This window comes from Pan paniscus, chromosome 7 (genome assembly GCF_029289425.2).
Source record: "Pan paniscus chromosome 7, NHGRI_mPanPan1-v2.0_pri, whole genome shotgun sequence".
Lineage (NCBI taxonomy): Eukaryota > Metazoa > Chordata > Mammalia > Primates > Hominidae > Pan > Pan paniscus.
The window spans coordinates 60,589,134-60,605,166 of record NC_073256.2 but is presented as its reverse complement, the minus strand read 5'-3'; the positions used below and the strand labels follow the sequence as shown (position 1 = coordinate 60,605,166).

The following is a 16,033-nucleotide window of genomic DNA, read 5'->3' as shown; positions in this document are numbered from 1 at the left end:
GCTCGGCCCCACTCATCCAGTCACAAAGGGCTGGGGCGGCCGCCGCGCTCGCGTGTTTGCGGAGTGCGCCTGGAGGGGGCGCTGGAGTATGTGTGTGCCGGGGCGGGGTGGCTTCCGGGCACGAGTTGCTGACAGCGCCTCGCGGTTGATAAATCCTGAGGGCGGCGGCTACCCTCCACCCCATCGGTGCCTTTGGGAAGCGCCGCCTTCTCTGTTGTACCCGGCCGTGGGTCAGGTCGGCGCGGCTGGCGGTGGAGCCTCGGACACCGAGCCCTGGACCCCGACTCTGGAAGCCCCCAGCCCCACTGGGCCGCGGCAGGGCGCCCACGCTCCACAATCTCAGTTCCCAGCCGGGGAGTGAGGGGCTGGGCGGGTCTCTCCACCGCTTTGGAGACCTCAGGACTTGGATACGCTTTTGAGTGGTCCCAGTCGTCCTGATCCACGAAGGCGTGGAGTGGAAGTCAGGACCAGGGGTCGCCCCAGTGACGCAGGAAGTCAGGCCCAGATGCGGTGAGGCGTCGCCAGCCTTGGACCCAGCAGTGGGCGCTGGTGACAGTGGCGACCTCGCCGATGAGGGGTTCGCCCTCCCTAGCATTAGTTTTCACTTTGGTGAAATGGAGCGTGGGTGGCAGCTCCTCCACACACAAGCCCTTTGCTGAGGTGGTGCGGGGGGTTCTCTCCACGCTTGCTAAGGGCAGGTAGTTGGCTGACTTTGAACTAAGGAGAAAAGCCAGAAACAAAATGGCAGAATGGTATGACTCTGGGTGGGCTTAGGGACGCTGGTGCCAGAGGACTTGGCTTGAACCCGCTCCAACACTTACAACCTGAGTGACCGTGAGAAAGAACTGTAACTCCTCTAAACTTCAAGTTCCTCACTTCTCAAATAAGAACGTGAATAGTACCTCCCTCCTAGAGTTGTGAAGATTGAGTTAGAAAATGCTAGCAATTGTTATGCCCTAAGGAACAGCACAAGATACAATAACACGTGATAATGTGTGTCGAAGGTGCAGAAATGCAGTCGCTGCCGTGAGAATTTCTCATTCATTCACTGAATTAACATTTGCCGAAAACCCCCACGTATCGACCTGTGCTGGATGCTGGAGATGCTGCAATGACTGCTGTCACAGGCATTGTCCCTGTGGTTACAGGGCCCAGCAGGGAAGACAAATGAGAAGCAAGGGATTGCAATGTAGTGTGATGAATAAGGAACGCATAGGGGGTGGGAGGAGTGCTGTAGAGATGGCTGACCTAGAGTCAGGGAAGACCCTCTACCTTGAAACCTGAAAATGAGAATGGATCCCTCAAATGCAGGGATAGATGGACAGAGAAAAAAGTACATAAGGAAGGCTCTGCAGATCAGCAAGTTAAGTATAGCTGAGCTGGAATGGTAGGAAGAGCACAGGGAGATCAGGCTGGAAAGGTAAGTAGGAGCCTAGTGGTTGTGAACCTTGGAAATGTTAATATTTATAAAACACTGTGTGCCATACACTGTGTTTTATAATTTGTAAGTACCATTCCATAAATATTTAGTGAGCCCTACCATGCGCCAGGCACTGTTCCAGTGCTTGGATACATAACACCAGTAAACAAAAGACAAAAATCTCTTGGAGCTGGGCGCGGTGGCTTACGCCTGTAATCCCAACACTTTGGGAGGCTGAGGTGGGCGGATCACTTGACGTCAGGAGTTCAAGACCAGCCTGGCCAACATGATGAACCCCTGTCTCTACTAAAATTAAAAAATTAGCCAGGCGTGATGGCACGTGCCTGTGGTCCCAGCTACTCAGGAGGCTGAGATGGGAGAATCGCTTAAACCCAGGAGGCAGAGGTTGCAGTGAGCTAAGATCGCACCACTGCACTCCAACCTGGGCGACAGAGTGAGACTCTGTCTCAAAAAAAAAAAATCCCTGTCCTAGTGAAGCTTATATTCTAGTGGGGAAAAGACAGATAATAATCAATATACATAAGTAAAGTATATAGTAGGTTATAAGATGGCATGTGCAAAAAAAAAAACTACCAGGAGTGTTATGGGATTGGAGGGCAAATTACAGTTTTTAGTGAGAACAAGCCTCATTGAGAAGAGACATTAGTGCAAAGACTTGAAGAAGGCAGAAGAGTTAACTATAGGGAGATCTTGGGGGAGAGCATTCCAGCAAAGGGAACAGGCACTGCAAAGCCTGTAAGGCCAGAATGCTCCTGGGGAGTTTCTGGAGCAGGAAGGGTGACAGTGTGGCTGGAGTGAAATGAGCTCAGGGTAAAGGAGGAGACAAGGTTACAGGGTGGGCGGCCTGATCACACAGGGGCTGGAAAGCTCTTTTAAAGATTATGGTTGTGAAAGAGAGAGCCCATGGAGGGTTTGGACAAAGGGGTGATAGGATCTGATTTATCAGTCATCTGGGTTGAGAAGACTGTGCAAGAAGACTAGTGAGACCGCTGCAGTGACCCAGGCGAGAGGTGATGGAGCTCAGACCAGGCTGTAGCCATGGAGGTGTTGAGGAGGAGGTGGACTGTGCGTGTAGTCTCCAGGAGGAGCCAGCTGGATTTCCAGATGGATGGGATGCAGGGAGTGAGAACAAGAGAGAAGGGAGGGCCACTGAGCTTCAGCATGGAGAAGGATAGTTTCATCAGCTGAGACTAGAAAGACTATGGGTAGGCCAAGCACGGTGGCTCATGCCTGTAATTCCAGCACTTTGGGAGGCTGAGGCAGGTGGATAACCTGAGGTCAGGAGTTCGAGACCAGCCTGGCCAACATGGTGAAACCCTGTCTCTACTAAAAATACAAAAATTAGCCGGGTGTGGTGGCGGACACCTGTAATCCCAGCTACTCGGAAGGCTGAGACAAAAGAATTGCTTGAACCTGGGAGGTGGAAGTTGCAGTGAGCCGAGATTGTGCCACTGCACTCCAGCCTGGGCAATAAGGCGAGACTCCGTCTCAAAAAAAAAAAAAAAAAAAAAAGCAATCACAAAGAAATCCGATAATGTTTTAAGAGAGTTTATGAGTTTGTGTTGGGCTGCATTCAGAGCTATCCTGGGCCGCATGCAGCCTATGGGCCTCGGGCTGGACAAGCTTGCTATAAAGGAATACCTGAGACTCAGTAATTTATAATATTAAAAAAAAAGAGGTTTATTTGGCTCATGGTTCTGTAGGCTATGCAAGCGTGGCACCAGCATCTGCTCAGCTTCTGGTGAGGCCTCAGGAAGCTTTTACTCATGGCAGAAGGTGAAAGGGGAGCGGGCAGTTGCATGGTGAAAGCAGGAGTGAGAGAGAGGAGGTGCCAGGCTCCTTTAAACAACCAGCTCTCTCATAAACCAACAGAGTGAGAACTCACTCATTACCATGGGGAGGGCACCAAGCCATTCACGAGGGATCCAACCCCATGACACCTGCTAGACCCACCTCCAAAACTGGGGATCACATTTCAACATGAGATTTGGAGGGGACAAACATCCAAAGTATATCAATATATCTGTGAGCTCCATTAACTATCCAAGTGGAGATGTTGAGAAGGCAGCTGGACATATAAGTCCAGGGTTCCGGAGAGTGGGCTGAGCTTGAGATATAAATTTGGGTGTTTTCAGTATATGGATATTTAAAGTAGTAGGACCTGTTGAGATGACTGAGGGAAGGAGTGTGGAGAGATAAGAGAACCAGATTCCAGGGACACTCCAAATTTAAGAGTTCACATAAGAGAGGAGGATCTGAAATCATTTAATCCCCCCAACTACTCTAAAATGAATTACTGTTGTGATCCCCTTTTCGTAGATGAGGAAGCTGCAAAGACTGCTTAAATAACCTGCCCAAGGTCGAACAGCAAGCTGTGATTCAAGGACGTTGGAAGATCTGAGCAGAATGGCTCAGATTCCACACTTCCTACCTCTAAGCCCAGGAACCCACTGAAGAAATGTGAAGCAAGAGAGTGGCACACTTTCAGATTTCCATTTCAGAAACACTATGTGTGCAGGATGGACTGTAACAGGCTGAGCCTGGAGGCTGGGAGGTCATTTAGACAATTGCAGTAATCCCTAGGAGAGAGCTAGTGCCTGGAGCCATGAGGCAGGGAGTAGAGAGAAGTGGACACCTTCCAGAGAAGATAGGGATTAGGGATTAATGGAATGTCAGTGGTGAGGCAGAGTAGGTTTCTGATTCAGGCAATGACATGGATGGAAGCATCATGTGTTGAGATGGGGATCACTGGAAGAGGCCCCTTGCGGGGAGGGCGCATGAATCCAGTATATAGCAATGCCTGGGGGCATGAACTAAGTTGACACTCAAGTGTTTGTTGAATTGAATCAAGTAACAGAATCTGAGAGCTCATGTAATACTTTCCCATGACTTTAAGAGAGGCCACAGGAAATCATTGACAAATGATAAGTCAGTCTATTTTGTGCATAAAAATCTCTAGGGAAAGATTTCCTAAAGCTGCCACTGACAAACCATTCTAGTGTTTAAGAGCTCTCACTGCTGAGCAATTTTTCTACCATAAAAAGTCAATCCTAGCTATCAGGATTCACTGGGAACCATTTATTTATTTATTTATTTATATTTCATTTTTGGTCTGAGACAAGAGAGGCCTTGCCCACCCAGAAAGACATTTTTTTCAGAGCTGCAACATCATTTCTGCGTCTTTGCCACTTCCTCCCTGTTCACACGTATGCTCTCCTTGCAACACACCTCACTACCGGTCATGCACTGAAGCAATGGAATGCCTTCTCCTCATGCCTCCTTTCTCACGGAGCCCTCTACCTGGCACATGTTTGTCTTTTACTCATCCTATTTTGGAAATTCGCTCCAGCCCGCAAGGCCCAGCCATATGTTTCCTCCTCCACAAAGTCTGTTTGAAGCTTTATGCCCCCACACTGGGAGTAATGTTTCCCTCCTCTGTGATCAAAGAGCATTTCCCAGCTCTTTCATGTAACCTACAGAGCGGGCACACTCTGCCATGCATCAACATGTGCATCTGCTGACCAAATCTGGATTCTAAGCTCTTTGGGAAACCACAGTGTGTCTCACAATGTCTAGTGAACAATCACCTATTAAACTAACAGTGATGGAGTGCTTACAACCTCCTGGACACTGCGGGTACAAAGATGCGGTACTCTATGTTACTTCAAGGAACATACAGTCAAGTGGAGGGGGGATTTAAAGTATAGACTGCTCCCCTTATCAAAACCAGGCCGGGCGCCGTGGCTCACACCTGTAATCCCAGCACTTTGGGAGGCCAAGGTGGGTGGATCACCTGAAGTCAAGAGTTCAAGACCAGCCTGGCCAACATGGTGAAACCTTGTCTCTACTAAAAATAGAAAAAAAAAATTAGCCCAGTGTGGTGGCATGCACCTATAGTCCCAGCTACTCGGGGAGGCTGAGGCAGGAGAATCACTTGAACCCAGGAGGCGGAGATTGCAGTGAGCCAAGATCGCGCCACTGCACTCCAGCCTGGGCCACAGAGGGAGACTCCATCTCAAAAAAAAAAAAAAAACCAGCTCCTTTAAGCCTGGCCATGAAAGGAGCCTGTCCATGTGGAGAGGAGAGACTGAACCTGACGCCCTACTCTAGAAAAAGAGATCCGCTTTCCCCTTAGGGACCTCTCACTGCTGGCTGCAGCTCCCACCACCATACTGGTTTTGGGAGGGTCAGTATCCCTTTAACTCTTCAATGGCATTTAAGACACACTATTTTTTGTTGTTTGTTTAATTTCCTATAGCAGAGCAGAGACCAGGATGGACATTTATCCAAAGCTTGTCTAAAGACTTGAAGATAGGCCGAGCACAGTGGCTCACGCCTGTAATCCCAACATTTTGGGAGACAGAGGTGGGCGGATCACTTGAGGTCAGGAGTTCGAGACCAGCCTGGCCAACCCATTTCTACTAAAAATACAAAAATTAGCTGGGCATGGTGGCGGCCACCTGTAATCCCAGCTACTCGGGAGGCCGAGGCATGAGAATGGCTTGAACCTGGAAGGCAGAGTTTGCAGTGAGCCAAGATCGTGCCATTGCACTCCAGCCTGGGTGATAGAAGGAGACTCAGTCTCACAAAAAAAAAAAAAAAAAAAAAGACTTGAAGATAACAGAAAGGAAGTGAGCAGAAAGAGTAACATGCAACTAAAAATGTAGCTCACAAATGTGATCCAATCCGGGCATCTTAGATGTCTCTATGGGATGCACACCTGCTTCCAGGGGACAGGGATGCTGTGTACCTCCTCTCACCTAGGAGCCCCGGCAAGCCATCTGGAGTTCCTGAAATCCAAATCTTGTCTGACAAGGAGACAGCAGCCTCCCTCTCCTGGTGGCCTCAGGCTGGCCTCCTGGTTCCAGTCTCCTGACGGACATAATTATTGCACCAAATGGTCCCTTCCCCAGATGATTAGCCACAAGAATATCCAATCATGAGGCCACACCCTCACCTCAGGGGCATGGCATTATTCTGTGGCTTGTTAGTAGACGCTCCGCGGTTCTTTCTCTGCACTCTCCCTAGATGGCTTCATGAGTGTAATACCCTTTTAATGATGACAGCTCTCGATGTATCTCCAACCTCAACTGTTTTCCCCAGCTTAGTAAACAATACCACTATCCATCCAGCTACTCAAACCCATGAGTCATCCTCAAGTCCTCCATTACCCTCATCCCCTCATGTAATCAGAAGCACACCCTGTGGATTCTATCTTTAATGTACATCAGGAATTCAGAATCTCTCCAATGCAATGTCATCACTTTAGTCCAGGCCACAATCACCACTTCCCTGAAAGATGATAACCGCTGCCATACTGGTCTCCCATTTCTACTCTCACTCCTCCAATCCATTTTCTATACAGCAGCAAAAGTGAGCTTTTAAAACTGTAAACAGTTATGTGCAGCTTGGAACCCATCAATGCATTCCCATGGCATTAAATCAAAAATGCCTTTACTACTTCTTTTTTTCCCCCCTTAGAGTCAGGGTCTCACTGTGTTGCCCAGGCTGGAGTGCAGTGGTGTGATCATAACTCATTGCAGCCTTGAACTCCTGGACTCAAGCAATACTCCCGCTTCAGCCTCCTGAGTAAATGGGACTACAGTCATGCCACCACACCCGACTACCTTTAACAATTATCTGTCCTCTCGATCTCTCCAGTTGAATCTCTTCCCACACCCCTCCACCACTCACCCCCACTCTCAGCTCTGGGCCTAGAATATGTTCTTTCCTCTGCTTGGAAGCTCCTGTTCTTCCTTTAAGTCTTCCTTTATGGTACCTTCTCAGGGAGTCTTCCATTAAGCACCTTGTCTAAATCTACCCCCCATCTTTGTCTTCCTCTACCACCCTAAGTATTCTGTCTCTATTCTTTACAATACCCATCGCAGCTTGTAATTACTGTGTTTATTTATCTGTGGTCTTCTCTTCTTTGTCAGTCTTCCCCACTAGAGTATGTGCCCCCTGAGGTCAGGCACTGTGTCTGTCCTGCTCACCTTTGTAGCCATTGCCTAGCACAATATCTGGCACCCAGGAGGTTTCAGTAAATGTTTGTTGCCCTGTGAAAAGCAGTTTGGGGATCTCTGAAAGAACTTAAAATAGCACTACCATGCAATCCAGCAATCCCATTACTGGGCATATACCCAAAGGAAATAAATTGTTCTACCAGAAAGACATATGCACTCGTATGTTCATCACTGTGCTATTCACAATAGCAAAGACATGGAATCAACCTAGGTGCCCATCAATGGTGGATTGGATAAAGAAAATGTGGTACATTTACACCGTGGAATACTATGTAGCCATAAAACAGAGTGAAATCATGTCCTTTGCAGCAACATGAATGCAGCTGGAGGCCATTATCCTAAGCAAATTAATGCAGAAACAGAAAAGCAAATACTGCATGTTTTCACTTGTAAGTGGGAGCTAAATGTTAGGTACACACAGACACAAAGATGGGAACAATAAACACTGGGATCCCAAAAGCAGGGGAAAGGGAGGAAGTCAAGGGTCAAAAAGCTACCTATGGGTACTGTGCTCACTACTTGGCTGACGGGATCATTAAAGCCTCAGCATCATGCAATATACTCATGTAACAAACCTGCACCTGTACCCCTGAATCTAAAATTTTAAATAAATAAATGTTTGTGGCTTACATGGGCTGTTCTGATCACCTTCCACTGTTGGTGAATGAGGGGTATCCCTGCCCTAAAAAGTACAAGATAGCCAAACACATGACACCTGGCCCTGGACGGATGAGGTTGATAGCAGTTTTTTCACAATGTAAACTCACAGCTGCAGGAGGAGGAGATTGTGGACGGTGGGGGCTGCATTCTGGAGTAGAGCAAACCCCCAGAGAGGCAGCCTTGGTAGAGACAAGAGGGCAGGATGGCCCTTGGTTCCCATTGGAGCATGTGATTGGTTTGTTTGAATTATTTCGCAGGCTAATAGGAAGGTGAAGCTCATTAGGTTGAGAACTGCATGGGGTGCAGCTTGTCCTGCTGACAGAATTAGCCAGGGATGTCTGCTAAGATGAGGGGAATTCACAAGCATTCAGGCCCTGTGATCTTCAAGAATGTCAAGGTAGCACTTGAAAGTTTAGTTCTTACCATACATGGATCTATAATAGCATCTGGACAAGAGACATACACATATAGTAGCCAGAGGCAGGGGGTAAGGGGAAGAGATTATTTTATTACAAGACTAAGTGAATGAATTACTATACTACAACCCTGTGATTTGTATGTACAGGCTACTAGATGAGTAGCTAGTAAGTTTCCCTTAAAAAACTGAATTCCTAATCCTACCTTTTTTTTTTTTTTTTTTTTTTTGAGACATGGTCTCACTCTCACCCAGGCTGGAGTACAGTGGCGCAATCTTGGCTCACTACTGCAGCCTTCACCTCCCGGGCTTAAGTGATCCTCCCACCTCAGCCTCTGGGCTGGGTGGGACTACAGGTGTGTGGTCACCATGCCCAGCTAATTTTTCTATTTTTTTGTAGAGACAGGGTTTCACAACATTGCCCAGGCTGGTCTTGAACTGGACTCAAGCAATTTGCCTGCCTCGACCTCCCAAAGTGCTAGGGTTGCAGGGGTGAGCCACTGTGCCAGGCCCCCTAATTCTCCTTTATTCTTGTCCTAAATTGGAGCCCATGGGGATTATGCTTAGCTACATGTAACAGAAAAGCCAAATAACACTGGCTTAAACAAGATAGGGGTTTAGTTTTCTCTCCACATCATGAGATGTCAAGAAGTTCATAAATCCAGAGCTGGAATGGCAGCTTCCATCATGGACTCAGGCATCTCTTAGCTTGTCATCCTACCCTTCCTGGGGGTGGAGCTTTCATCCTCATGTGCATAACATTGTTGCTGTGGCTCCAGGCATCAAGCTATATTCCAGGCAAAAAAAGATAAAGAGCAAATGGGTGTGAGCCAACTGCATCGGCTCCCTTTAAGGAACTTTTCCTGAATCCCACTGGTACTCTCTTGTTCAGATAATATTATGTTAAAGGAGGTCCTGGGATTGTTCTTAGCTGGGCACATTACTGCCCCCACTCCCACTTCCAAAATGGATTCTGTGAATAAGGAAGACAGGAGAATGGATATCCAATAGGCAACTAACAAAGTGAAGTGTGATTACAATCAATGAATAGACTGAATATTTTAATTAAAGTCTAGAATTGGAGGGCTTAGGTAAGGTGGACTGGAAAACAGGAAGGTTCCACAAAATAGACTTTACTTAATTTTTTTTTTTGAGACAGGGTCTTGCTCTGCTGCTGACACTGGCCTTGAGCTGCTGGTCTCAAGCAATCCTCCAGCCTCAGCCTCCTGAGTTGGGATTACAGGCACAAGCCACAGTGCTCGACTTTTTATTTAATCTTGTTAGAAGACAAGACAGAAACATGTCCGTTGTGAAAACAAGGTACAGTACGTGATGTCAGGGTAAGAGTCATGTCTGAAAGCATTGTGGGGATGATAAGCAATCACAGGGTCATCTGCGTGGTGACAGGGTCACCACAAACTGGCGGTGTGACCTCAGGAGGTTACCTAGGGAGGTCCTTGGGTCTCATGGGTCGTAAAATGAGAGGATTGAACTAAATTATCTTTAAGATCTTTCCCAACGCTACAATTCTAGTGGTCATTTTTTTTTTTAAGAGAGGGTCTGGCTCTGTTGACCAGGCTTAAAGTACAGTGGTGTGATCTCTGGTCACTGCAACCTCTGCGTCCTTGACTCAAGCCATCCTCCAACCTCAGCCTTCAGAGTAGCTGGGACCACAGGTGTGCACCACCATGCCTGGCTAATTTTTTTTATTTTAAAAGATGAGGGTTTCACTATATTGCCCAGGCTGGTCCTGAACTCCTGGGCTCAAGAGATCCTTCCGCCTCGGCCTCCCAAAGTGCTGGGATTACAGGTGTGAGCCACCACACCAGGGCAACTTTTATTTTAATTACGTGAAATATTTTAGACAAATGGAAGGTTTCATAGAAAACAGATGAAGAGCTGGGTGAGACAGCACACACCTGTATTCTCAACTACTCAGGAAGCTGCGGGGGGAGCGATTGACCCCAGGAGTTCAAGACCATTCTGGGCAACATAGCAAGACTCTACCTCTGAAGACAAAACCAGCCAACCAACCAACCAACCAATCAACCAACAAAAAAGATCAAGCAGAGGTGCTCCAGAGGATGCAGCAATAGAATTCCGGAGCAATGTCTGCTTGGCCTCGGTCTTCATTCCCATGGTGGCCCCTGAGTTCCGTGGAGCTCACTTCTACATAGTTCCATGTGTGACTTCAACAAAATAAAATGACGCATTTATTGGTTAAAAATTAGACAGATTACCATCAGATATGGAAAATTGCTTTTACTTGGTAATAACAATCTTACGTACTTTTTACCAAACCCATCGCATTAAATAACTAGCGTTTCAAATTTTGACACTGCATAATAAACCCTCATTTGAAATGACTGGAGAAATACTCATCAAATCTCATGGAAGAATGACAGAATTTTCTCCAGAATTTATCGGAAAGGAAAAGAGGTTGGACTGTCAGGAAACGTTTTCAGGGTAACATACTTACTATTTTCTAGATAGTTACTCAGATAACACTTGTACGCAGAGGGAAACACACCCCTGGGCTTTGCAAACACTTGTTTCCTGTGTGTCAGACTCGCCTGCATCCTGTTTATCAAATGGAACTGATAGTTATTGAAAGCAAAGACCAGAACAACTTACATCTTGTCAGTCACCTGCTTTTCTTTACTTGTCATACTTTTAGCATTTACAAAGTTTTAAAAATGTGTTTATCATTTGGTAATTATTTTTAAACTTTATTTAAAAATATAGACTGAGTTCTGAACAAATTATCCTTAAATTTCTTCCTCTAGTAGTTACACTTTTCAGTATCAGTGAAGTTTTATGACGCCTCTATTTTTCCTACCCACACAGCATCTCAAGTTTGTCTTTACAGAATAACTGGAAGTCCTAGCTTTATCCTCTCTCTGCGTTTCTCTCTCACAGCCCCCTCCTCTTGGACTCTGCTCTTCCTCTCAGCACCGTAACCTTTTTTATTTCCAGATAGGTTTTGAAAACACCATCTGTTCCCCTCTTAGGATCCCTGGGGCAGATGATAGGTGAACCCCACATCCCAGACACATGGCCACCAAAGATATTCTTGCTTTTTTAATGTTTATCAAGTTCCTCCGCAGACAACAGAAAGTAAGTTTTATTTAGGTATTTATGAAAGGTAACACGCATCTTTAAAAATATGATCATGATACATTTCGAATGAGAACTGTGTGTAAAACATACAGGTCCTATTGTTTCCCTCGTCGTTTTGTCTTTTCTTCAGCCAGAAAGTGATGCGCTGCCAGCGACAGGGAGACACACAACTGGTCCTTATTCTAAAGACCCGACCCAGCCTGGAATGGGGCCCGGCGAGGAGTTCTTGCGCCGGCCGCGGGGACCGGGCGGTAATGAGCCGCTCGTCTCGGAAGGTGGTGCTGTTGGGTGTGAGGGGAGATCCGGCTTGCGCTGAAACTCAGCGAGCGGCGTGCAAGGAGGAAGCCGCGATTTCCAAGGCGGATTCCCTTCGCTGGGACACAACTCTTGAGAATAAGACTTATAAGGACTCTGAGAGTTTGAGGCAGAGGCAGAACGGCTCTGGGCTGAGTGATGGGGAGGATACCAGCACTCAGCGCGGGTGGCGGGCGCGGGGCCGAGCGCGCGCATCCAGGGACGCCTTGGGGACGGGGCGCGGAGAAAAGTTGCCGGGCGGAGAGAAAGGGTGGCGCTGGAAACCAAATGGCTTTCATCCCCTGGAGACAAAGAGGTGCCTTCTTTTGACAACAGCTGCCAGTGACACACACACCATACGGCGGGGCCGGCGGGGGAGGGGAGCCCGGGAGGAGAGCGTCTAAGGCGGGGACCGGCACTGACTTTCAATAATGGGGTGGTTGCCATGGTGACGGGCCAGGCATCTAAAGGGGCGGCTGAAAGCACCCATTGTTCTGGGGCCCGGCTGCCCGGGTTGTGCCTGTTCCTAAGAGACACCTTTAGACACCTCCCTCCGTGCAGGGGCGAGCTGCGGCCCGCGGCTGGGAGCGTCTCCGCGGGAGTTTCACACCAGGGCCCCAGGCCGCAGATCGCAGTGCCACCGCGGCTGCACGCGCGCTGCATACGGAGGGCAGCGCCGCCTCCCACGCACTATCCACCCGAAATCCGAGCGCGACGCGCGCCCGCCTGGGCCCAGATGCGCAGGCCGGGACACGCAGCTCCGCCTGCTCCCCGCTGTCCCGGGGAGACTTCGAATAATAATGCGGAGCAGGACCCGGTGACTCCACAAATAACTCGCTGAGGTCTGGGGCGAGGGCACTCGGGAAAACCCCGCAGAGTCACTTTGCAGTCGTGCTGGAAGGAAAAGCAGAACGGAATCACAGGATAAAGAAGATTAAAAGTAACAGGGCAGTGTTGCAATGTTGCTTGTAAGAGCAAGCAGCTGGAAACAACCTAAAAGCCCGTCCCTGGGGGCTGGGTGAATGATATGGGGCGCATCCCTCTGAGGGAACACTAAGCTGCCATTAAAGAGTACAGGGCAGCTGTATTTGCTAAGACGTGGAAATTTTCCGGTGTATTCTAAGTAATAAAGTGCAGAAGAGTGTGAGTAGGGCTGTGTGTATGTGGTATGTGTGTTTGCATCTCTGGAAGTGGTTGCTTCTTAGGATGGTCACTGTGGGACTAGGAGTGGAGGAGAGAAAGAAAACTTGCTTTTCACCGTACTAGAATCTTCTGCACCTTTTGAATTTTGCCGTTTATACTATGTCTTTACCTGTAAAGAAAAAAGAACTTTGAAATAAAATTGCATTTGCTTGAACACTGTCTAATGAGATGTGCCACTCTCCATAAAGCATCTGAACTCATTTTTAGTGCTTTAATAAATATTAATTTTTAAAATATATATGCACAAATGCCATTAGCCCACAGATTTGTAAAGGTAGTGACAGTGGCAAGTTAGAGATGAAAAGATACACTTCTTTCCTGCCTTCCTGTGGTGCCGAGACGGACGGAGCCAGCTGTCATTCAAGGAGCCTGCTGTATAACCCATCTGTTATTATATCACATTAATCATAGGGATCTCACATTAAACAAACATGACATTAGGGAAATTTTCCTAGTTACAAAATGGTATATAATCAGTGAAATGGACTATTGAACACCAAATGTCATGGTTTTTTTTTTTTTTTTTTTTTTGAGACGAGTCAAGCTCTGTTACCCAGGCTGCAGTGCAGTGGTGCGATCTCGGCTCACTGCAAGCTCCGCCTCCCTGGTTCAAGTGATTTTGCTGCCTCAGCCTCCGGAGTAGCTGGGACTACAGGCACCCGCCACCACGCCCAGCTAATTTTTTTTTTTTTTTTTTTTTTGGTATTTTTAGTAGAGATGTGGTTTCACCATGTTGGTCAGGCTGATCTCGAACCCCTGACCTCAGGTGATCCACCTACCTCGACCCCGCAAAGTGCTGGGATTACAGGTGGGAGCCACCGCGCCTGGCCGTGGATGATCTTTCTACACAGATAAAAATAATCATTACTTAGCAATGACTTCACTGACTAATGATAGTAAGTTAACATCTATTGAGAATTTACTGTGTGCCTTATTGAGCACTGGGTTTAGAGTTTGATATGCAGTCTGGGAGCAGTGGCTCATGCCTGTAATCCCAGCATTTTGGGAGGCCGAGGAGGGTAGATCACTTGAGGTCAAGAGTTGAAGACCAGCTTAGCCAACATGGCGAAACCCCATCTCTACTAAAAATACAAAATTAGCCGGGCATGGTGGCATGGGCCTGTAGTCCCAGCTACTTGGGAGGCTGAGGCAGGAGAATCACTTGAACCTGGGAGGCTGAGGCTGCAGTGAGCCAAGAGGGCAACAGATTGAGACTCAGTCTCAAAAAAAAAAAAGAGAGTTTGATATGCATTATTTCTTTTAATCTTCAAAACAATTTCCCTATTTCACAAATGAAGAAACATAGAAACATTCTTCAGTTTACCTGATACAACACAACTAAGAAAGCCACAGAGTCTGGATTTGAATTCACTTCTGACTGACTCTAAAACTTAAGTTTTTAACCTCTACCTTACTTATTACTTTTAAAATTATGGTGAAAATTCAGGCTCAGTATGTCTGTAATCCTATGGTTTCATGAATTGAATAAAAGGTGTCTAAAGGTTGAGAACTAGATTACCTTTGAGGAAATAGTTGCAAAGTATAGCAGGTGTAGCTGATGTAGTCTTCATCTCAGTCCATAACTAAAGTTTGATTGGAGTCCAGCCAAGCTCGTTTGTTTGTGTTGTCTGTGGCTGCTTCTCTGCTACTATGGCAGAGTTGAGTACTTGCAACAACCAAAAATATTGACTAAATGGACCTTTACAGAAATGTTTGCTGATCCTTGTTCTAGAGTGATGGTCATGTACTCAGAAAGGCAAAAGAGAATAAAACTTTTAGAATTTAAAAATACCAGCCCCATTCTAAATGTGTTATTTTCATATTCACCCAAGTACTCCATTCCTGTTCAAAATTGCGTATTCAGGCCAGGGGCGTTGGCTCACACCTGTAATCCCAGCACTTTGGGAGGCCAAGGTGGGCGGATCATTTGAGGTCAGAAGTTTAAGACCAGCTTGGCCAATATGGTGAGTCTCCTGTCTCTACTAAGACTACAAAAATTAGCCAGGCATGGTGGTGAGTGCCTTCTAATCCCAGCTACTTGGGAGGCTGAGGTAGGAGAATCACTTGAACGCAGGAGGCAGAAATTGCAGTGAGCTGAGATCGCGCCACTGCACTCCAGCCTGGGCAAGAGAGTGACACTCCGTCTCAAAAACAAAAACAAAAACAAAATTGCATATTCAGTGCTGACCTAAAGAGCTTTAGCATTTGGGGAAATAACACCTGTTTTTAACAGGATGAATATGGTATGGATTTCATTCAACCACAAAGCCTCTTTTCGACGCTTGATCGGAGCCAAAAGGCTGAGAAGCAATAGGACTCTTCTTTGGTTTTGTTTTTTGGTTGGTTTTTCTGTGAGAAGGAGCTAGCTTACCTATGAGCACACATCCTTTGCTCCTGAGTCTATTCTTAAGCAAAGACCTTCCAGGAAAAGAAATAAGCCAAGGATAGATGATGTTTTGCCAAAATGAAATAATTATTATGGCTTGAGATATATATACGGTACTTGGAACTGGCTTAGAGAGATGATTGCCAGTTTTCCTTAGATTTCAAAGAACAGTGCTCCTTTTAAAAAAGCTTTAATGGCTCTAGAAAACATACAGAAGATTGTGTGAATTTGTAGAAGAGGACAGGGCTCTCTGTCGGGACCGTGGCCACCAATTGCAGGGTGGAACTTTTAGTGAAACTGATGTGAAGGGATATGAATTCCAGCTACCCCTCCTCTTGTCACTGTCTCTGTCACCTTCTGCCCCAGAGAGGTGGCAGTTGCTCCTTGTTGCACAACCAGAAATCCAAGGTTATGCTTATGGACATCACCTGCTTCCAAGAGCCAAAAGCTGTGGGTGTCTTTAGGCAGCATGCCAGATGACTTTGAAATTT

At 46.9% G+C, this 16,033-nt stretch overlaps 1 protein-coding gene across 2 annotated transcripts; it reads left to right on the top strand.

Moving 5' to 3' along the window:
* The first annotated feature begins 22 nt into the window (after nucleotides 1-22).
* On the top strand, nucleotides 23-14,505 carry LOC129398613 (uncharacterized). 2 transcript variants are annotated; one of them, XM_055116511.2, is made up of 3 exons: nucleotides 23-1,420; nucleotides 9,699-9,859; nucleotides 11,790-14,505. In XM_055116511.2, exons 1-3 carry the CDS (start codon nucleotides 1,385-1,387, stop codon nucleotides 12,355-12,357), a joined length of 765 nt encoding a protein of 254 aa, XP_054972486.1. In that variant the 5' UTR covers nucleotides 23-1,384; the 3' UTR covers nucleotides 12,358-14,505. The 2 variants fall into 2 exon arrangements, 1 of the variants encoding a protein (XP_054972486.1); XR_008626385.2 differs by lacking the exon at nucleotides 23-1,420 and having other exon boundaries at nucleotides 7,881-9,859; nucleotides 10,479-14,505.
* The last annotated feature ends 1,528 nt before the right edge of the window (nucleotides 14,506-16,033 follow it).

What these genes read in the sequence shown, in the direction of transcription:
- LOC129398613 (XM_055116511.2), top strand. Translation starts at nt 1,385, where the DNA reads ATGGTAGGAAGAGCACAGGGAGATCAGGCTGGAAAG. An exon ending in AGGGAGATCAGGCTGGAAAG is followed by an intron (nt 1,421 to 9,698) that starts GTAAGTAGGAGC and finishes TTTTTGAGACAG; the next exon opens with GGTCTTGCTCTGCTGCTGAC. An exon ending in ATGTCCGTTGTGAAAACAAG is followed by an intron (nt 9,860 to 11,789) that starts GTACAGTACGTG and finishes TCTTTTCTTCAG; the next exon opens with CCAGAAAGTGATGCGCTGCC.